Genomic DNA, 24,486 nt, shown 5'->3' with positions numbered 1-24,486 from the left:
GTGGGATATATAAAAACATTTCCTTTGGATTTTAAGTTTTTTGTCCCAAGTGCCATTAATAAAGGGGAACATCTAATTTTAAATGAGTTTCCCTTTTTACCTTTGTCTACAAATTAATTAAGTTAAATATTTTATATTCAATTCTAACTTTATTGATAAATAAATAATTAACATCTAATGATTATTAAAATCTCTAGTCTATATTAAACAATTACCGTGGACATGATACCATCCAAGAATTATTGATGATATTGGTTTAGCCCAACAGACTTATTGTAAATAATAAGTATTCAATACCACAGCAAAACCCCTTGGATTTGCTTGCAACTGAAACTGTGAAGGCCAAATGTCCTCAATATCACTTAAATCTCCTGGTTAGCCTATTGGCCATGGAGAAATTGGCTAACAACCTCCTCACATTTCATGTACTATAAGGGTCACATTACACTCGAACACCTCTTGAAAAATAGTTGAAATTTACATATTAATAGTTTCGATAAATGGCTTAATTTTTCTATGAAATAAACTGAAAATGCCACTTTTAGGTTATTCGTTTTGCATTTTTTAACTTGAATTGATTTACCAAGGGTTTTTGTCATGACACCCTTTTTAAATGTACTTCAACATACCCATAAAGAAACAAAAAACAATTGCTAGTCCTTAATACCTTTGTGAATCACATTTACATTTTTAAAAATTCCTTGATAAACATCCTACGAATGCAAATTGTGTCTCTGCCATGTCATTCCCTAATAGGTTAGTGACATGAACGAATAGATTCTCTGCCATGCTTTGCAAGCACATAAGGTTTTGCCTGGCTTGACCCCTTGAGCTACGAAAATACCTTTTTGTTTCTTTTCCGTTTGATTAAACTCATCTTTTCACTTGCATCGTAATGCTAGTTTTTTTTTGGTGGGAGCATGTGCTGTGGTAGGTTGTGAGAAACAATAACACTTAAATTTCAATACTTTTAACTAATTAGAATAAATACCATATATGTTTAATTTAATATTATTTAATGCCATATTTAAATAACAATTATAGTTAAATTATAAATTATGATTTATTATGATATCATATATGTTAAAATTTAATATTATTTGATTTATTATAATATATATAAGTTATGAATTATATTTCTGTGGTGATTTTGTTTATATATATAATACATGCTATGTACTCGATATTCTAAAATTTCTAATATTAGAATATTGTTAACATAGGGACTCGCACCACCCTCCCAAACCTCGAAGTACTCGTCCCTGAGACGTCCCAACACCAGGTACTTGAATACCCAAGTACACCCACCTTTGCCATTCCACAATCATGTTGCCGTTGGGATGGGTACTTGAATTTCTATTTGAATTTTGATTTTTGAATGTTACTATTAGGTATGTAACATTTTACTATGTTGAATGTTCAATGGTTCTAGTTCATGTTGCAATTTTTCTATGTTCAAGTATTTTAATTTGGTATGTTCTATTGAAATATCATTTCATAACTAGCATTTCAAGATCTATATGTATACAATACACCACCCCTCACTTGCCCCGTCCTCCCCTTGCTGTCCCTTGCCTGTCCCCTTGTCGTCTTGAAATTGAGGCCCATTTTCCCTGCATCTCGGAAACTCGTCCTGGCGTCCCGTCGTCCTGACATACCCTAGTACTGGTGTTACACTGTTTTAGAATAAAAGTATGCATAATCTTATATGTTTTTGTATGAATGAACCTAAATCTTTAATCACAATGTTTTTTTTTGAATTTTTTTCTTTCTTCTAAAACTTCATCCAAATTTTATTGTTGCCGAACAAGAACACAAACTTGAATCTTGTGACATAGGTTTTTGGGTTGTGTTTTGGGTTTGCCCAAGTTCCTCAAAAATTGTTAGGGTTCTGCCTGAGGCTCGCGGGTCTGCCCCATGTATGTCATGCACCTTGTCTAGAGCCATAGGCTCGTGTAAAGCCTGGGCTAACCCTTGGAAATGAAAGAGGGAATTCAACTTTAGGATGTCCTTAATAAAATCAAAATGTTATCCAGATTCAAAATAATTGTGCAAGAAATCAACATTAGAAAAGTAGATGCTAGCCATCTATTATAACAGATTTTGCATATACAGCATTATAATAATTCTAAAACTTAGATCTTCATTACTTCCTCCTTGTAGTTGATAGATTCTCAAAGATAGAAGCGGTGTTATCACAAATGTGGGTTCGTCGTCTGTCACCTTTTTAACATCTGTAAAGCAAGTAGCATCAATTTTAGGAGCTTGTATCTGTCAGGCAAAAAACAATATTTTTTGTCAAAAACTGTTGGGGGTTGTCTTCATTGGTTTTGTGCTAGCTCTAATACCACTATTAGGGAGAGCTAAGAGCCAATGCTATATTAAGGCCAGTATTAGTTTATTACAATGAAGGAAAGGACTGCCTTGTTCGCCTCTTTGCAGTAGAATTTCTCTTAAAAGCAGTGCAAAAACCATCACATGATTAGCTTGTCAAAATTATTGTAAATTTCATTTTCTCAACTAGTTTAAACTAGTGGCAACACAATTGAGAATAAATTATTGTAAATACAATAAATCAATTTCCTTAGTAAGTGTAAACTTCAAACCAGTTGCAACACAAATGGGAATAAATTATCATAAATAGTAAACACAATAAATCAAATTTAATACGTCTAACAAATTTAAACCATCAGCAACACAAATGTGAATAGCTTGTCAAAATTACTTGTTTCACAGATGCCAATTAATAAGTCATGTTAAACTTTAATCTTGACAGAACAAATACAGTAAATTAAATCTAATATACCTAATGAGTTTAAACTGACAGCAACACAAACTTTTGGATGAGAGCAAAAAATTTGAATAAATGGAATATCAAAATATATATCCTTTTGAGCATAGGCTCCTTCGTAAGCATTGACAAATAGCTGTGATAATGGTTCATAACCTTGTGGGATATTTGAGTTTCAAGTGGTATATAACCATCAAGGGGTCAGAATGTAGAAAGTTGTGCAACTTTCAGATTTAACTTCGATCTTTATCCTTGCAACTATCCAGGATTTGTTTTCTTTAGAGTTTCTTCTCAGAAATAGGGTTTACATGTACAAATCCTTGTCAAGATTTAAGGGAAAAGAAAACTGTAAACATTTGTGCTCTAGGTGTTCAAACAAGATTCTATTCATATTTTAGGGATACTGCCATTGGTTAGAATGGGGATTTTGATGTTTTCTATGTTTGTTGTAAGGATTTTCTATGATGGAAGCCATCCTTTCAAGATTCCATTACATGTCTTGTTCCATTGACCATGTAAATGTCTAAGTCGACTGGTAGGCTGAAATCACATGAAGACCACCCCAGTGTCTTTGAGTTTGGGGGCTTAAACAGTATTCTTGATAAAAGTTTTGAAATTTGAAACTAAGTGATTTGTGACACACTGGCACATACTTGTTTTTGAATTTTCAGTTCTAGCTTTTCCAACAATTACGATGTGTTTTTCCTGCCCAATACAATTTTAAGGGTTTTTAGCTTTTAATGCTGTTTTAAATTTATTTTACTGTTTATTTGTTCACAGGAATATCATACTTGTCCAAACAGCAAGAAGCTGATGTTAGACATAAACTGGGTTTGCCAGATGCTGATGAAAACAAGAAAGGCAATTTTGAGACTAGCATAAATCAAGTAAAAGAATTACCTTTGATTAGTATTGCCGATGTTCTCTTTTCTGAGAGGATGAAGATTAAATTTGGTCAGTGGCGTGATAATCTGCTACGAGACCAAAATAGCGGTCATTGTGCTACAGTTGTTGGAAATGTTGAATTTCATGAGCAAGGATGTGAATCAGAGAACAGCTTTTACAAGAAACGTCCTTCGCTTTTGCTGAATGGATTGAATTCTCACCAAAGCATATTAGTCAAGCAGGTAGTAAATCCAGCATGTTTATGTTTGTTTTCTGCAGTGCGAAGTTTGTGTACATATGGGTGTCCCTCAATTGAATATCTTAAAACATCTATATGGGAACATGTAGGATGTCATAGTTTGAAAATTCGCAAGACACTAAAGCTGACAGACCCAGTTTTTAGTAATAGTGGCAACTTGGTAAATTGAAAAGTACTCTTATCCCTTTAAAAAAGCATAAATTTCATGCAAACTACAGTTACGCAACATATTGAATGTGTCTGTACAATGTTTGGAAGTGTTTTTAATTATACTTGAATAAAAGAGTACAAGATGATAATAATTCACCAACATGCAAATACAATAGCTGATAATATGGTATGCAATATGTTGATTGAATTTTATTTCAAGAATTAATTTGGTGCAAGTAATCTCAATGTATAGTTTTCTCTTCTTCATCTATATCCTAGGTTACTACTTACAGTTGGTGCCAGATCCTCCTTTGAATTGGAAGTTATGACTTCCCAGGCTCATAATCATTATTAGCCATGATGCCATCCAATTGAATGCTTCATTCTTATGTTGCACTCCTTGTGTCCTGCCTAACAAGCAATCTTGCAGTCTGTAAACATGGGGTCCGCTTGATTATTGTCCATTTGTTATATGGATATTGTAATTTCATCCAAGTCAACTGGTTCATGACTCGCTGGGCTCTCCACCTTTTTTGAATTAAGGGTTGTATGCATGAAGATTAGGTCATTGAGTTGTTTTTGTGTCAACTTGTTGCGGTTTATGTGTACGCTAGGAAATAATCTCTAGTTATGCTCATGTTCAAAGTGCTACAAGGACATAATGTATAAAGGGTTAGCTTTTAAAGATTTGAGGGTTCCCTGCCCCACAGTTTCCTCCAAGCAATGGCGGGGAAGGCATTCACAAGTTTGAAAGTTAGCAATCATTGTGCACATTCAAGATGTGAAATTTTGAAGTGGAATGAATATAATTTCTTTGTTAATCCTTAGATGACCAGTGGTGAAGGTAGGAGCCATAATTAGGCATGTCAACTCAACCTTAGACAACACCCTTTTAATGCATGTTGAGAGATTCTCCATAGCATCCCTATTAACATTCCTACAGCTATCTACAAAGGAAAAAATAGGGTTGAGATGGTATCATGCTGCATAGTTGGTTGCTGGTGTTCTCACCCCTGCAAAATTTTAGGTTTTCCCATGGTAATTCAGGGTGTAAATAGTTCAAATTCTTGGAAACTTCAAAATCCATATGCTGTTTGTGGGCTGTGCATTATATTTCGTTGTTGGTTTGTTGTATTCAGTTTCTGGTCATGTTAGTTACTTGCATCTTGTTTATTGTCAAAGTGATCAGCCCTTTATCCCAAGGATTCCTGTGTTTCACTGGTTGCAAAATCCTTCTGAAATTTTACTTAAGATATCCCTGATGATTGTAGCAAGTGGTTTCATCCTTGTCATAATTTGAAGGTTGCATGGGGACAGGGGTACTTGGGTACGGGTATGAGTATGGCTTTTTTTCAAAAGAGGGGACAGGGGCACTTGGGCACATTAATTTTTTTTTAATATAATTTAATATTTGTTGAAAATCTGAAAGTATGAGTCATAACAATAGTTTTTCGAAACAAGAACAATGATAAAGTTTGCAGATGTAATGTATTGTTTTCAGTTTCAGACTTGCAATATGATTGTAATAATAATGTATGCTAAATGTTTACATGCATAATAGGGAAGGAGGACCTTAAACGTGAACAAGAAGATCATAAATCATATAACAATGACACATGGCGAATGATTACTTCTGACTTGAACAGTGATAAAGTTTACTGTTAATCAGTATTGTATCAAGTTTCAAACTGAATACGTATTTAATTAAGCTTTATAAACAACAAGCTGATACGCAAACAAAAAACCAAAACAAATATTAGAAATCTTAATCAAGGCCCTTAGCTATGATGCTCTCCATTGAGTACTTAGTACGTGGGTATGTGTGCCCGGTACTTGGGTACATGTCCTAAGGGTGTGGGTATGTGCACGGTACTTGGGTATGTGTCCTAAGGGTGTGGTTATGTGCACCAATGCAACCTTGCACAATTCCTTTAGCTCCAAAATTGTGCTATTGATTTTAGCCCAGGACTCACCCCTTTTGTTTTGGTGGAGACAATGGGACTCGTTTCCATAGCTGGGAAATTGTGCTATTGGCTGGTGGTATGGCAACCTCATCCTGATCGGTTATGTGGTTTTGTGAGTCAAAGTCTCTTGGAAATACGAGCCTTGAAAAATTACAAAATGGACCTCCCTCTCGGCTCATAAATGATGTGGTCTACTTCTTGAGTTCAAATGATTTCTATTGGCTTCGCTTTTCTGCTAATCAACAGCGGGACTTGTTTTCATAAGCGCAAAACTTTGAAATGATCCCACTAGCGATTGGTTATGTGGTTTTGCGAGTCGAAGTCTCTTGGAAATATGAGTCTTGAAAAATTGCAAAATGGACCCCCCTCTCAGCTTATAAATGGTGGGGTCTACTTCTTGAGTTTAGATGATTTCTATTGGCTTTGCTTTTTCACTGATCAACAGTAGGACTTGTTTTCATAAGCGCAAAACTGTGAAATGATCCCACCAGTGCAGACACAAACCGTGGTATGTGATCTCTACCAAAAGAAGGTTCACACTGCTTTAATAGGAGATTTGTCAAAATTTTGTTCTTGTGAAAGTGTACGATTGTGCCATGTGGCCTAGTTTTGATCATCTGATCTCACAAGGCAACTACTGCCATTTCCAATTCAAGCTTTTCTAAGGTTTCAAAGAAATATCTCGATTGTCCAATGGATTAGATCTATGGTCCAACTTCAGACTCAGAAAACGTCCAGTTCCAATGACTTGTCTTGTTCGTATGGCATTAATGGCACCCTCAAAGAGTTGATTTTAGCTGGGTTTTTTGCATTCAATTGTAAAAATTCTAGGTTTCAAATTTCCAATAAGGTATCCAGTGTGTTAAAATGCTCCATCAGTATTGAAAATACTAATTATAAATTCACAGGTCTGAATCAGAAGTAGAGGTATTCGATCCCCAAGAGGCAAAACATTTATTGATTTCGATGGCCATATCTCTTGTTTGGATCCTTATCTTATATTTGCTTCAAGGTACACAATCATAGATGATCAATTCTATTCACCATATGTCCCTTCATGAAGAGACATGATTGAAGAGCATTTATTAAGGGACCCGATCCTAATCGGGTGTGGTTAGGTTAAACTAATCATCTGAAAACCTCGATCTGGAATAAACAATCATAACCATGATTTGTTTGCTTGATCGAACATGATCCAACAGAATAAATGCTTCAGAATTTATGGTTAGTTTGATGATGATACTTTGGCCAATTTCAAGAGCTATTTCGCTGATGGCAATAACAGTTCTTATTATGTATGTATGTCTATGCATGTATACCAGTTCATATGATGAACTGGTATACATACATGCACATATTTATACAAATTTATCATTAATCCTTGAATTCCAACCGACGCTACCATATTTTAGCACTCCCTCTTAGCTAGGGAAGGTGACTAAGTATGAATTGGTTTAGACATCACCTAACACGTGATATCAAAGCGTATACAGAATATCAAGTCACATGATATTTGTATATCCTAGTTATGGTTTGTGCATTGACATCATGTCACATTATTTCTACCATAACTTATCATGGCATGTCCACAGATTTTAACTCACATAATATCCACCATGATTATCTCATAAAGAGCATATTGATACACAATTGATATCAAGTCAGCATGATATCTATCAAAAGTCTAAGAGATATTAACTATCAAGACATTTCCATGAATATCAAGTCAGCATGATATTCATCATGATAGTGAACATTGTAAAGTCGTCACCTTACAATGTTTATACAAGTGTATATTATTAGAGAGATTGTCACCTTTTAGGAAAGTACACAAGGGGCCCATAAATTCATAGTCACACATATGACAAAGGAGTTTACGTAGAGTCAGCATAGATTCTCTCATGTGGTGTTGTCATGGTGTCACATGCATGAACATCCACCATGAACCATATCAGTGGGTGGATCCATCACAACTACTCCAAAAGAGTGTAACATGGGTCTTGCATTAAGCTTCTTTCTTACAAAGAAGAATCCAATAAGGTATATTTCAAGAAATCACTGAGGCTAAGTTTCCCTCTCAACAATGGCTTCAGTCTTCACATTTCCATATACACAAACTTTATTTTGGTATTAGATTTGGTGAGAATATCAACCATATGTTCTTCAGTGATAATGTAACTCAATTGAAAGTTAGAGAGACCATCTCGACATGGTCTACTCTCTCTGAATCAATATCATTGGATGTCAACAAATGTAGATCCTTATGTTGCTTCCTCTGTCACGGAGGCATGCCCTATTCATATACTCCAATCATAGAAAATATTTTGTTCCAAGGGACTCATCACATGTTACATGATTTATTATTTTAATAATAGCAATTTCCCAAAACTCACATGTCGTTGTCTGATTCCATTGTAATGTGAGTGAATGTAATTAACTGTGGATTTATCCTCAGATTTGGCTGCATCAGGCATTTGGGCTAATTTGGCTTCCTTTTGAAGCTCAAAGTACATTAGCCAACTTCTGAACTCCTCGTCCAAGTTTGCTTGTAATTTAATGCTATTTTCCATTTCTTTGAAGATGTTCCAAGCATCATCTTAGTCCCATGACTGTAAGCATCTAAGTATCAATCTATCCTCAAATATCAATTGAAATTAGATCCTCTAGCTGCTTCCTCCTGTCATAGAATGATAAATTTCTTTAATAGACACATCTTCTAGCATTATCAACATATGACTAAGATCCAAAAAGCACCTTGGAGCTACAGTCCTAAGATTGAGTCCTCTACAATACCTCAGTAGAATACCTAATGCACCACTCTTCTTTTCTTGTAAGATTATCCTTGGAGACAAAGGAAAAACTCAAGGCAAATAGCTCTTTATAGTACATATAGAAATACAAAAGAACTACTATAATAAGTAAATAAATTTAATACTCAAGGATAATAAATACTTATCTGCACTTCAATATCTTTGATACAAGTTGCTCCAATGAAGGTCCATCTAAACTGAAAATGCCTCCATATAAGTATTTGTCAAACAATTTAAGTACATCATTCTCAGATAATTTGAGACATCTCCCCTTCAAGGATGGTTCAAATGGGAATGTAACATTGGTTATTATTTCCCCCCCACAATGTAAAATTCCTACTTATTCCATTATTCAGAGCTTTCTTGGCATCCTTGAGACCAATGGGGTTACTTGATTTATAGAAAATGTTCATGCAATCATAAGCACAGCATGCTACATCCTCCCTAGGAAAGACTGGAATATAATCCAGGCTCCAACCATCTTGCAATCAACTCAGATATTAATAACTTTAATCGTAATTACAAAATGTGATGAGTCAATGATACCAGGTATGACATTTGGAAGTCACTAGTAATTTAATCCCTGTCTTCAACAATATCTTTCGCTTGGGAGGATCATCAAAGTACTAACCTGAGTATCCTTAGCAACAATATACGGGTCATCAATTGTAGCGATTGTTTGATTTGTATGCTGGGGTAAACAAATAAACTGCTCCAAATAATCATATAAGTGTGACATTCTTTCACATTGTTTATCTTTGGCAACATGATCGACCATTAATCTCCGTATAACCTTTTTGATAGAGGGATGCATGGAGAGTTATGTTTGGTGCATGCTTTCTCTGACAGGAAATTTACTGACCATATTTTAAGTGTGTAACAAACCAGACAAAAAAAGCAACAATTTGACTGCGATTCCATCTCAACAAACATAGCTACTCAAATTTGCAGAATAGTTGCTGTTAATCCACCATCCGAGATCTAAAATTTCTGAAATTTTCTCCTTATCGACCACAATATGGCTAAGAAACGTATTGCACTTATTGCTGTCGAGGTCTTTCCACATATAGAAATGCTCTCTTCTGTTTCTGAGGAGACAACTATAGTTGGAGGAATTTCAGCTCTGCTTTTCTTCATCAGAAAGACAATTGGCTATTAACTTAAGATTGAAAGGACAATCGTATAAGGAACCTAGCTTTGGGCAATCCTTAACTAGCAAAATATTTCAAGTCGTGAGAGCATAATGGCCCTGGAACTCACATAGACTGGTCATGGCACTGAAATCCATGGCTGATGTGTAATCCATCGCTTGTGAAATTTTCCACTTGGAATCCTTCCACGGTAATATTACTATCACCGGAACAATTGTGAATGTTTGGGCATTTGCCTCCAAAACTGAAAGGATACGACACCATTTTCGAACTACATTGTCGTTTGCAGGCTTCTTGAACAAATATGAAAATATGAAAGCTTGCCATGACCAGACATATCATGAAACCTTTACTAATTAACATGACTCTGGATACATATGTGATGATTCACCTGATATGATATTGATCTATCTCTGTAAATGTTTAATCCAATGAATTTATATTGATCTATTATGAAACCTCTATATATATTTATCTTCTATTATAAAGATCTCTATATATCCATACATTTTGATCTGTTATATGACTTTTTATATATATATGCATGTATCGAACTTTAATCTTACACTGTATACATTCATTGATCTGTCCTTGAATAAATGTATATCACTCCCCCTATAGTAATCTGCTTGTAGCCTTGTATCAGTTGATCTGCCTTTGATTATCGCTCTGACTTTAATCACATATCTCTTCATATATGTCGATCTGCTATTTTATTGATTTGCTTATAATCTCCGAGCAGAATATGCACAGGACCAGATCTCCATCTAGTGCACTGTTTGACATTCACACCAATAATCCCAATCACAACATGCTCCATTACCAGATCGCTATATCAAACTGAGAAGTCGGATAACCTGCTCTGATACCATGTTTAAATGCTAAATCAGTACTGAAAAATACTGATTATAAATTCACAGGTCTGAATAAGAACTAGAGGTATTCCATCCCTAAGTGGCAGAACATATATTGATCTAATCAAACTGAGAAGTCGGATAACCTGCTCTGATACCATGTTTAAATGCTAAATCAGTACTGAAAAATACTGATTATAAATTCACAGGTCTGAATAAGAACTAGAGGTATTCCATCCCTAAGTGGCAGAACATATATTGATCTTGTTTGGATCCTTATCTTTATATTTGCTCCAAGGGACACAATCATAGATGATCAAGTCTTCACCATATGTCTCTTCACGAAGGGACACAATTAGATATTAAAGAGCATTTATTAAGGGACCCGATCTTAATAGGGTGTGATTAGGTTAAAGTAATCATCTGCAAACTTCGATCTGGAATAAACAATCATAACCACAATTTGTTTGCTTGGTCAAACATGATCCAAGAGAGTGAATGCTTTAGAATTTATACTTAGTTTGATGATGATAATTTGGTTAATTTCAAGAGCTATTTCGCTGATGGCAATAACAGTTCTGATTATTTATGTATGTGTATGCATGTATACCAGTTCATATGGTGAACTGGTATACATACATGCACAGATGCATACAGATTTATCAGATCAATCCTTGAATTCTGACCAATGTTACCATATCTTTAACACAGTGTGATCGAGTGCAAAGGCAAAAGTCGCAGAGTTGGTATTTATCTCCAACTAGGATGTTTTTAACATCAACAAACACAAAAGCTGAATTTTCATGATTTGTGCCCTAATGTGCTCAAGAAAATATATTCTCTGAATCTTGAGTCTCTTGAGTAGAATATGAGGATCTTGTTGCTCGTATTTTGTTTTTTCCTTCTTGTTTGGGTTGTAAGTTTAAAGTTTGTCACCAAATGCTAGTTTCCCTAGTTGTTTGTACAACCCTAGACTGTCAATAATGGCAGAATTATTGAGGAAGTGAAAGGAAAACTTCATGAAAACATAATTGCCTCTACTTACCTGGTTCTTTAAGAGGGCTTGAGGAACTAGAGTTCTTTCAGAGAACTTGGTAGATAATCTTGCTAGTTGTAGGGACACCATTATCCTTCCAGGTTTTTCCCTTTTCAGGCGTGGTTGTAACAAGGCAAAAGCAAGAATGCCCAGCTCAAACATATGACGTTATAACTCAGAAATGGCAGTTCCCAATGTTTTTTTTAGATGTACACCTAATGAGGGCAATTGCGAAAGCCTACAATCTAGATGAGGGTGCTTTGTTTAACAGAGAAGGAAGATGTCCAATGAGAAGCAACAGGACAGTAATTTTTTATACTTTTGGGGTGCACTGTAATGCAATGCTGCCAGTTAATATAGGAGCATTGAGAAGAATGTGATAGATTGAGGGGAGCAAATAGAATGAGTAGGCTAACAAACTTCAGGCCTAATAAATTGAGCAAGGAGGAAAAGAGGCTCACCAATGAATGGCTGAGCCTTATTATTGTTGCATTTTTGAGGAATATTTTAAAGAAATACCAAACAAATTGTTAGTACTTGCCGCTGATATTCAATCTTACGACCAAAATAGGCCATTTGATTATGTTGGTTATGTTGCTGAATAAATTTGCAAAGCTTTGATTATTGTAAAAAGGGATCCTGGTAGAGTATATTAAAAGTTGTACTCTTTGTTGTTATATGTCATTTTTTATTCTGGTTTGGAAGTGTGGAAACCACCACTTATGCATATCATTCTTTATACCAGTTGGAAAATGTTGAAGCACATAGAGAGTATAAATTGAGTTCAGCCTGACAGAATATTGTTTCTGAATATATCTGATTATTACTGTTTGAAGAAAACTTTTCAATGGCCTTGAGACATTCGTAGAGGCTTCCTGGGTGCTTTAAGAATTGGATGCCTATTGTGTTTTAATGGTTTAACTTGTTCTGGAAGTTCTTTTGGATGGAAATAACATTTTCTTATCCAACCATTTATAATTATGAGTCAACCAATGCACTATTTGTCTAGTAACTTATTCTGGTCATATGCTAATTTCCATTTTCCAGTTTTTCCTTGAATAGGGATTATAGAACCAATCTAATGGAAGGAACTCAGTGTTCATGACAGAAATTCAGGATTTATTGTGGAAAGAAGAAATGTATATCTGCTTTTGATATACCCTGTAATCTTACTTTCTAATGTTTAGCAACTTCAGGAGACATCAATATATTTGCAATGGATGTGCAATCTTGTTTGTTGATGATTATCTTGTTCTCAAGCTTTCCCAGTTCGACTTTGGTGTGCTATTCCTTCATACTTCTGTTACTTTCACGAGCCTCTCTGTTTGGTTCTATTATTCTATTGTTTCTTGATTGAGTAGTTGTTTTGCTTGATTGCTATCTGCTCTGTTCTTTCCACCATAATTGTCATTTCCTTTGTTCGTATGTTCAAGCAAGCGGTTGTTTCATAGTTCCAGCTTTTATGTCATTGTATTCTTCCTGCATTTTTTGTCTTGATTCTTTGTAGATGGTTGAAGGTGAATGACTCCCTATGATGACGGTCACCGACCATATTCATTGCTAGTTTTGTCATATGGGAGTTCCGCGCTTGCTGACAACGGCACCGTCAAGAGCATCTTCTATCTTCATTGGAATTTTTTTAGCAAGAGGTTCAATGAAGATTATGAGTATGTGGCTATTCATGTTGATGGAGCTCAGAATGATGTGGATGGTAACTGCCGCCAATCATTTAGTGTGCTTCAAGCGGTGGCTTTTCAGATCCCTTTGATATAGGCATTATCGGCTATGTCTAGTTTGGGTAGAGGTGTTGTTTTTGTGTGATCATTATTTAAGCAAAGGTTGATTATGACAATATTATTTCTATAATGGTGATTATCATCTGCTTTTGACACTTTGTTGTGTATGATTGGTGTTTGATCAATTTTGGCATGTCAATCATCTTACTATTTAGTATCTGTGTGATACAAAAGGTTTCATATATATTGTAGATGCTAAGAAGTTGTTGATCAAACTGTTAAAAGTCACACTTCTGTAGATTTTTAAGAGTTAACAATGTCTGATTAGATTTTGTCTCGGATGTTGAGAACATTATATCCAGATTTTTGTGCATTTAATAAAGAATCTTCTTTGAGTGTGGCTGGGTTTTTCCGCTTAGGCTGGAGGGATTTCCAGGATAAAATTCTTGTGTTGTCGTGATCTTGTTTTTAGTGTTTCAGGTTATTGTTTCTCTGCTATTCTAGTTCTAATTTTAAGATGTTATAAAGAGGGTCTAAAGAAAAGATCCAGAACCAGGACTCTAAAGCTTTGAGATAATCTTTTGCTTGTCTCCTAGCAAAATAATTTCAGCTTCCAACAAGGGTGAATGGACTCAAATTTGAAGACAAACTAGATGGTGCATCCAACTCTACTTTATGAAAATTTAGAATCCACATAGCTCTTGAAAAAAATCATCTTTTCAACTATGTGAAGTCTGATGTATAGAGGAAGAACAATATCATGGCAAGGAAGTGAGTGGAGAAAAGGAAATATCAAGAGAAAAAGAGAGAAGGATTTTGATTCAGCCCCTGAACCGAAGAAAAGAATGATCTCTCCTGAATTCATTTTTTTAGATGTGACAACTATGGTAATTTTGCCAGAGATTGTTTATCAAGACCAAAACATTAAGCTGCTACTGCAAATGTTGATGTTGCTTGACCTCATAAAGAATATAGTGGCAATTCAGAAGGATTCTTATTCTAAAGTATTACTTTTCTGAAATTTAGATGCCATATTCTTATCTTGTGCTAAGTATTGTATTTATGGTTTTGAGAAAGTATTAGGGCTTCCAGTATAAAGTCTGATCCTAATAAAGTCTTTTTAGTACTCACTTCTGGCAGATCATTTTAACATTTCTGAACAAAGGAAATTTGGAATGTGAATTTTCTTTGTTAAATCTGCATTAGATTTCCACATTTTCTAAGAAGTGTTCTCTATATAGATTCTTTCAGGACAAATTTTCTTATTTGGTTTCTATGCTATTGGTTTAAATACTGAAGTTATGATCTAATAATTGTGTTTGAGTTGCATGACTAAAATTAAAGTCAGCTAGATCCATGGATACATTTATGCTGTTCAGATGCAATTGATATAAAAACGAGGATGATCTTAGTCTGAAATTAAAAGGTATTCTGAAGTGATCAGCAAGTTAGTTGCCTTTTGTTGGATACTCAAGTTTTCAGTGTAAACGAAAGCTATATCATTTTTGTGGGAAATTTCTTTATCGATGCAATTGGAGAAGATTGAAAGAAACCTTTTGGTGGTCATTGGCTTGAATAGGGACAGGCTCAATGCAAAGACTTGTTTGGAAACTTGATCCTACTTTGCTGGGAAATTTTTTTGTAATCCGATGTTTTGACTTAAACTGAGTGAATTTTGCTGGCATTGTGTGAAGCCTAGAGACTCTGTTGCCTTGTTTAAGTGGAGTCTGCTACAACATTTTCTAGATTCTAGTTGTAGACCTATTTGTGCTCATTGAAGGTGTTGTACAAGTCTTAAAATCTAGTAAAATCATGAGTTCTTACTCTTTGATCCAAGGGGAAGCTAATGCCATCTCGACTCACTCAATAAAGAAATCAGTATTTTATACCTTGAATGATGGTTATGAATCTTTTTATGTAGTTCATACTTTAGAATAGTAATTCATGTATTCTTGTAGCATTGGTTTGTATATTTCTCTTCAGAATAGTTCGATTTTATGATTTTTTTATTGACCTCTCTAAATTGAATCTTAGGAAGGATCAAGGAACAAAAAGATGATGGATTAATTATCTGAAATCACATAAGAAATTCAAGGGAGGAAGAGATTGTATACTAAGTGGAAGTTATGACAGCTTGAGAAATGAACATACATGAAGACTTAGCTTGCTGTCATGAGTCTAAGTCGATGTTACATATCAAGGTTGGGTTATCCGTAAATGGAGGTTTGCATATGCAAGGAAATTTAGGAAGATGAAGACACTAAATGAAGAACCTATTCAAATTATGTTGTGATTAGTTCCTTTAACTAGAGGAAATGGCATTTAGAGGGAGTTAGATTCTAGGGAATGACTTCGCAATTTCTGAGAGCAGGGATGAAGAGGGAATTCTATGAAGAATTGAAGATGTCAGCTAAGTGAGTTGCAGTGTTGCTAGGTCAGGTGTTAAAGTCTATAGGGAATAAAATTGCACAGTCAATCTGGATTTGACATTGGTAGCTCCGCAAACTTTCCATGTAGTGTGATCTAGGATAAGGTCAAGGAGGACAGTCTTGGACTTGAGCATATCAGAAATTTTAAATGTGTGTGTTGTAATTGTTTCTCTAAGACAAGCATTGTGGGCAACCTTGAACGAGGAGGTCAGGAGGTTGATGCAAGTGCTTGACCATTTAGAGGGAGCTTGAGTTACAAATGGAGAGCATCTTGTCCTTTGCAGAGGATAAACAAGCTTGAAAAGCAGTGTGACATCAAAAGTTCATTGTTTGGCTGAACATTGGAGCCAACTGTAATTTATTGTGATAATCAAAGTTGTGAGAATGTTGTCCTTCTTAGAGGGAGTACTTGATGAGAGGGTGTTTCAAGATCCTGTTCTTATCATGTATTATAATGCATTTTGCTATTAGAGGAATTTTTTTGAGGTGAAAACCTTTGTAATGCATTTTTCTCTGAGATGGAGAAATTGAGGTGCAATGTAATAATCTATACTAGATTATTATGTGTCAGCACTGATTATATTCAAAGTAACCCATATTTCAGACCATTGGAATTCGAACAAACAATTGGTGAATAATCTGATTTATTTATTCTGAGCAATATCCCTCAAATTGGAGAGTTCCAAACACTAGACAAAACAGTTGGTGAACTTCGCACAATTTATTGGTAACCTTTTCAGACTGACTGAATACTCGATTCTGGAAACATACCTGTAATAATCTTAACTAGACTTCAGACTCAGCACACATTATCCTTTAATCACGATTCTGTAGACAGGCATTATGTCAAACAGTTCGTAGACCACACGGTTATTGTATAAGGAGTTCAGTAATTATATATATGTCAATGTACTTCAGAACTGTCGTATTTTTCAGACATGTAGCAATAAGACAAACAGTTTGTAAACAACATATGCATAGGTCTGCAACCTAACATTCGGTTCAAACGTCAGTATTCCCTCATTATTGGAAATAGCGTGCTTCAACTAACTGACATTTTAATTCAATAGCCCAGAACGGCTTACAGACCACTTTAAGTTCGGAAGTCAAAACCTTTACTAGAAGACCAAATGCGATTCTTAAGAAATTCGTGAGAGGAATAGAAAATGCGGAACCTGGTGAGGAAATGAAGCAGCTTGTTATATTGGCAGATTGTATGTCTCCCAGTCGGCAACTGTGCAACATGTGATTGAAGTCCTTTGGTCTGCAACTCGCGGATGTCTATTGGTTGCCTGGACGTCGCTGCCGGTTAAGCATTTCAACCTTAGTTTGGGTTCCCTGTGTATTATCGGCCTGCCTAAGTGCACGTGATCAGTACCAAGTCTGCGGAAATGAGAATCTCTTTCTCCTGCATGAATGCCCTACTGCTATCTAGATGGTGTATTCACACTACCCTTGTTATGTGATTCAAACTCCTTACAGAAAAGACCAAAAAACCCTGTCTGAAAATGGAACTGATATGGAATCACCTGTCACATGAACTGTCTGTACTCCTTGCTTGATTCAATGAATCCACTCTCAAACCAAACTAGAGCTGGGGCTACATCCTGCCTCTAATGTATTTCCCAAGGGGTTTCGTCCCTGAGATTTCCAGTCACATCAAAGCAAGTTGCATTAGGATTTATAAAATAACATATATTCGTTGTTTTAATCCCAATGTAGCTCCATGCTTATATAACCCCGATGAGGGAAGACAAACAACTAGGCAACGTGGGATTAAAAGCCAATTTCGTCTTTTAGTCACTTAAGTGACTTTATAACTTTATAACATTAAAATATTTAAATAAATCACTTTAAACTTTAATATCTCTTGAAATACTTGTCTGATTGCCATGCCGTCTAGAATAGGAATCTCTCCTCATGAGTCATAATTCCCCATGTGACCAAATACGCTTTCTAAGAATAGAAAGGGTCCATCTCGACTATCCTTGACTTACTATACATAGTAAGTATGGAAAATGGAGTCCAAATGACATCGAACGAAGGCCAAATCCATAAATCGCTGAATGTTGGAGATGAACCAATCCTCAAAAGACCCTCTGACCATCCTCATTAGCCTATGAGGATCCAGTATTAGGCTAATCTCTGAAATACTGATGCTGGCAACCAATGGGGACATTACATGCAAGCCTTTTTAATGCATTTTTCACCGAGGGAAAAATTTGAGGTGAAAGCTCTTGTTGCTCTTTCCATTCATGGCAGTAGTGAGAGATTCCATAACATCATCACGTTGAGTAACTTTGTGATGAGAGCTTTTGTTTATTCCACTTTTGGGAGTAGTCACAATGGATGTCATGTTGAGATTCTCCATAACAACATCACATTGAGTGACTCTGTGATGAAAGCTTGTGTTTATTCAACTCATGGGAGTGGCCATAGTGGATGTCATGTTGAGAGACTTCATGACAACATCACATTGAGTGATTTAATGATGTGACCTTCTATTTAGTTCACACATGGGAAGAGCCATGGCGAAAATCGCGTGGAGTGATTCCATGGTGGTCTCACGTTGAGAGATTCTGTGATAATTTTTTTGGTTTACTTGCAATTGGGTGTAGCCATTGTAAATCATGTTGAGAGGCTCAATGACATGAGAATCTGGAAATGATCTCTCCTTTGCCCAAAGGGAGTGTTAATGTTTAGTAGCTTCAACAGACATTATTATACTTGTAATGGATGTGCAATCTTGTTTGTTGATGATTATCTTTGTTCTCAAGCTTTCTCAGTTCATCTTTGGTGTGCTATTCCTTGATACTTCTGTTACTTTATTGAGCTTTGATGTTTAGTTCTATCATTCTATGGTTTCTTGGTTGAGTTGCTGTTTTGCTGGATTGCTGTCTGCTCTACGCTTTCCACTGTAACTGTCTTTCCCTTTGTTTGTATGCTTAAGCAAGCGTCTGTTTCATAGTTCCATCTTTTATGTCATCGTATTCTTCCAGAATTATTTGTTTTCGATGCTTCGTAGATGGTTGAAGGTGAAACGTCTCCCTATAATAACCATCACCGTCCATATTCATTACTAGCTTTGTCGTATCGGAGTTCCGTGCTTGCTGGCAATGGTCTTGTTAAGAGTTATCTTCTATGTTCATCAGAATCTATTTTGCGTGAGGTTCAATGAAGATTATGACTATGTGGCTATTCACGTTGAATGGAACTCGGAACAGCGTGGATGGTAACAGCCGCTGAGCATTTAGTGTGCTTCAAGTGGGGGCTTTTTAGATACCTCCGATATAGACATTATCGGATATATCTAGTCTGGGCAGAGGTGTTCTTAGAGTAATGATTATTCAAGCAAAGGCTGAGGGAGACAATATTGTATCTGTAACTGTGATCATCGTGTCAGTGTGTTATCATTATATTTCCTACATCGATATCTGTATCTGCTTTTGACACTGTACGATCGGTGATCGATCAATTAGTATCAGTATGATACAAAAGGCTTCATATATTGTAGGTGCTGAGCAGGTGTTGCTTGATCTGTTCAAATCATACTTCTGTAGATTGTTAAGAGTTAACATTGTCTGATTAGATTTTATCTCTAATTAAGCTTGAGAACATTGTATTCAGATTTTTGTGCATCTAATAAAGGATCTACTTTGAGTGTTGCTGGGTTTTTCCCCTCAGGCAGGAGGGTTTTCCCAGGACAAAATTCTTGTGTCATCTTGATCTTGTGTTTAATGTTCCAGTTTATTGTTTCTCTGCTTCTCGGGTTCTAAATCTAACATTGTTAAGCTCATTCTAGTGATTGGAACACACCCAGCACCCCTCCTGTAAACTCTAAACCTCCTTTGGAAGTTCTATTTCAATTTGTTTGCTCCTTTTGACAGTTCTGCCATACCAGATTGTTGTAGATATCTAAAAATGACTGAAATTTGAATTTTTTCCTTTTATGTAAATGATGCATGCTTAGTTTTCAGCAGCCTTTTTGCATCCAGTTGTTTCTTATTTCTAAAAATTATTTCCATTTTAGATTCTATTATTTGAAGGAACTTAATTTTAATATGGGGGGTGGTCATATGGCTATATGGATGCCTAGCATACAAGGATCATAATAGCCTGACTTACATATTTGGTAAATTGAATGTTTGCAGACATTAAGAAGGCACTTCAAGGACATTGTATACATAGAAACACTGGATACATCGGCAGCTCTCACAAAGCAAGTAGTATTTACGCATTCTGAACAGGACAGGAGGCAATTAATGGTATTATATTTGAGATTTTTGATTCTACAATCATAATCATGAATTGAGATTGCCCCTGTGAGATTCATTCACCCTTTTGAAATTTCATCATACAGAAACAGATTGACGAAGATAGACACATGATGTTGGAGTCTGAAGTGCAACAAGCAATAGGATTTCGGCATGTAATTGATTTGATTGCTTCCGCAGGAAAGCTTGTTGTAGGTCACAACTGCCTTTTAGGTAACAAATTTTGAACATTCCTTTCTGCAGATGAGAAGTTATATTCATTGCAATAACGTTTTCATATTCCAGTTTATCTAATGTCTAGCATTTATTTCAGATTTTGCTCATATCCATAGCAAGTTTATTGCCCCCCTGCCAGAAACAGTGGTTGAATTTGCAAGATCTCTTCACAAGCATTTTCCATATATAATTGATACTAAGTACCTTCTCAGAACAGAGCCCATGCTACAAAATATGATGAAAAATAAAAGCACCAGTTTGTCCTGTGCATTTACTCACATGTGCGGACCAATTGCTGGTACTTCAGAAGCTGTAAATAAATCTATAAATTCTACTGTCAAAGTTGTGGTTCCAGCTGAACTACAGAGGTATTATATTTTATGGTTTTTATGATCTTGACACTGCTGTCATATTTGATGTGTGAACCTCAATTACGTTTGCTAAGGCCTCATTTCCTTATATTTCTGAGGGTTTTTAGACAAATCAGAATTTTGTGTTTGGAATGTGACTGCAGATACACAGATGCTCATTCTGGTGCAAAGCATGAAGCGGGATATGATGCTTACATGACTGGATGCATATTTGCTCAGGCTTGTAAACATTTCGACATTGACTTCAGCAACCTTCATCTTCAATCTGGTTTTGCTTTGGCCGATAAATTTCAGAGCTATGTCAATCATCTTTACATCGGCTGGATCAGGACAATAGTGCTAGATTTAAGAACAGGAGGGGAAGCAGTGGAATCTAGAACTACATTTCAAAGTCACACACTTTCAAAACTCATACCTGCTAAACTAGTCCTCATCTGGGGCTTTCAAACTGGATCTAGTGAGAGTGACTTGAGAGGTCTAGTGAAAAGTGTGCTTGGTACCGTATATCCTATTAAGGGTGTTTACTTCTTGGATGCAAGTTCTGCATTCATCCAATTTCCTAATGAGCAGATGGCAGCTGAATTTCTTTGTTTAATGGAAGCTAAGATGGAAGAAACCTGCAAATTTTTATCATCTCAGAGCCCTTTAACTTCACTATTAGAAACTGGAAGCGTTAATGCTATAGGATATGATATGTATGAACAGATATGTAAGTCTTCAATGTCCAAATTGCTCTTTGCAGAGCAGGTTGACGCATTGGGAATAAGATGGAAGATCAGTGCTAGTTTAGCAGCGAGTAAAAAAAAAAAAAAAGAGTTGGACTGTGAAACCAATGGTCTTAGAAATAATCGAAATACTGGCAAAATGGGGGAAATTCTTCACGTTTCCCCTGTAAAATATCGAGGAGAAACACTTAATAGTGAGAAAAGACGTGAAAGATCTTTTTCTTTTTTGACTGAAGATGATCATGATTTTGCAAATGATACTGACTGTGCTCATAGGCACGATTTTGCAAAGAAGTCCAGAATGAAGATTTAAATTATGGGTTGCTTGATGCCTTGGAATTTTGGATATTTCATATTTGAAAATTTAATTTCATACGTATAGGATTGTGAATTAGACATAATATTTAGATTGTTTATGCTCCATTTTTTTAATGTCATGACGTGAAATGTGTTCCAAGTTACAGCTCCAGAGGTTTTGACCTTATTTGAAAAAAGGAGTAGGGATAAAATACATCTGGGCCAGGTGGCGATAGAGTTTGTAAGATTAATGTATCTAATCCATGATCAAATAAACCACAAAAGAGAATAGAAGAGAAAACCAATAAATTTGTTTATCAAGTGACGCCAAGAGGATAAAAACACTAAAAAATGAATATGAATGATTTACATTGTTAGAGTGGAAGGCACTAACTACACTCTGAATCTAGTCACATATAGAGTGTGTAAGATAAATGTCTCTAGTCCATGATCAAATAAACGACAATGAGAAGAAGAGAGAATAAATAAATTTGTATATCAAAAGACACTGAGAAGATAAAAGAAACACTACAAAATGAAATCTTCAAAATGAACATGAATGACTTGATGGGTTTACATTGTTCGAGCACAAGGCACTAACTACATCCTTAATCTACATTTAGGTAGGCTAACACATTGAAAAATAGAGCTTAATTTATCGAAGGTGCTACTTATGCATTCAAGGTACATTTACGAGTTATTGATTTTTGTTTCGTTCGAGAGGTGGAGTTGCTTTAGAGCAGCTTCAGTTGGAACAACTTTTTTAAATCTATAAAAGAATAATTATAAGTTTGTTAGGTTGAATAAAATTGAGTGTGTGTGTGAGTGCGTGTGTGTCAAAACATACACTCTCTCAATTTTATTCAACCTAACGAACTTATAATTATTCTTTTATAGATTTTAAAAAGTTGTTGCCAAATATCCAGCTGAAGTTGTTGTAAAGCAACTCCACCTCTCGAACGAAGCTGTGTGTGTGAGAAAGAAAGTGAGGGAAAGATCGTTAAAAGAAAGTGAGGGAAAAATCCTTATCTTGCAAGTTAAGCATTAATTGGACTTTGTACATGCAAGAGTCTTATGACAAACTTGTATTGTACTTTTGAAGAGAATGTTTACTATTAGGCTGAATAGAAGATTCAAATTTTGTAGGTTTTATCCCACACTAGGGTTTTTTTTGGGAATATCCATGTTATTGTATTTTTGTGATTGACTTTTGTTATATTTTCTTTTATCATTATTTGTTGTAAATTAACCCACAATATTGATTGTTATAACAAATAGAATTTCTTTTCTATGAATCCTGTAATTATTTTGTAGTTGAGGTGTAAGAAATTAATATGGTATCAAAGGCCTAAAGTCTCAATACGAAGTCAAGATTTTTGACACATTTTTCAAAAATAAAAATAAAACTAGATTTTTGTCTTCGGTTCCTTTTGTGGCTATGGGAACTAGTGTTCAATATGAGGACAAGCTTGATGGTGTAACACCATACAATGAAAGGTTCAAATTGCATATGTTCTAAAGGAGAACAAGTAGTGGACCTATGCTAACACATAAATGACATCAATATAGGATCATGTTGCTTTGGACTCGCATGAATTCAAGGAGGCCAAGGCTTAGAGGATCATTCTTGATAGAGTATGATCTTTTAGTTCCCCATCTATTAGGCAAAGACATCACTAAGGATATGTGGGATATGCTCACAAACTTTGAGAGTGATTACTAGAGTTGTAAGCTAATGGTTAAAGACAAATTGTATATTACCAAGGTGTTTGAAGGCAAGGGTGTGACCTCTTGCTTGTCCAAGATGACACAAGTTAGAGATGAGTTGGGTGCTATTGAAGTGACAATTGCTCAAAATCAATTAAGCACTAGTATGTCTTTGTCAAGTGGGTTGTTGGAGGAGATTGATTACTTGATTGGGCGAGCTTTGGGATGATTTTGTTCAAGATGAAATCCCTAAAGTTGTTCATTGAGGAAACTAGACGAATAAATGTCAAGATAAAGATAATCTTGCTTTTCGAAGCAAGGGAAGGAATAAGTTTAAATAAAGGGCAAACAAAAGTCTCTTCCAAGAGTGTGAAGAAGAAGGATCCAAATAAGATGTGTTTCTGCAGCCATTAGATGGATCACTATGCTACTCAATGTTCAAATAAGAAAAATAAGGCCACATAAGAAGCAAGTTGCTACTATAGCCAAAGTGGAGAAGTTTGCATCATACTTTGAGAATGCATTTTCACTAATTGCATGTCTTTCAAGTTCAGTTGCCAATAGGGTATTGTCATGCCCAAAATCACAGGGCAAAAACACAACTTTTTTTTTTTTTTTTTTTTGATAAGATAAACTTAGAGTATCACATGTTGGCATGCATGCACGTGCACGCACACACACATGCACACGCACGCACATGCACACAGACACACACATCTATGTATGTATGTTGCAACTAAGTTTCTCACTCAAGTCGAGTTGAAGTCAGGGTTTATAGATAGATGAGTAAACAAGATACATCTATTCTTTAACATTTGGGATTTGACTCAG

General features: G+C 35.5%; 1 protein-coding gene across 1 annotated transcript in view; it reads left to right on the top strand.

Annotated features, from left to right (window-relative positions):
- Nucleotides 1-22,052, top strand: part of AHG2 (Polynucleotidyl transferase, ribonuclease H-like superfamily protein) — a 64,033-nt gene extending 41,981 nt beyond the window's left edge. Inside the window, exons 3-7 of the mRNA XM_089821067.1 lie at nt 3,572-3,918; nt 20,217-20,330; nt 20,426-20,552; nt 20,653-20,923; nt 21,070-22,052. Coding sequence (XP_089677193.1) covers nt 3,572-3,918; nt 20,217-20,330; nt 20,426-20,552; nt 20,653-20,923; nt 21,070-21,964 — 1,754 coding nt within the window. The 3' untranslated portion in view covers nt 21,965-22,052. The remainder of the gene's footprint in view (nt 1-3,571; nt 3,919-20,216; nt 20,331-20,425; nt 20,553-20,652; nt 20,924-21,069) is intronic.
- Nucleotides 22,053-24,486: the final 2,434 nt, after the last annotated feature.

Source organism: Cupressus sempervirens, chromosome 3 (assembly GCF_028749045.1).
Source record: "Cupressus sempervirens isolate cs-2001-9-10 chromosome 3, ASM2874904v1, whole genome shotgun sequence".
NCBI classification, from domain to species: domain Eukaryota; kingdom Viridiplantae; phylum Streptophyta; class Pinopsida; order Cupressales; family Cupressaceae; genus Cupressus; species Cupressus sempervirens.
The sequence above is the reverse complement of the archived record's forward strand: the minus strand, read 5'-3'. Positions and strand labels throughout refer to the sequence as shown.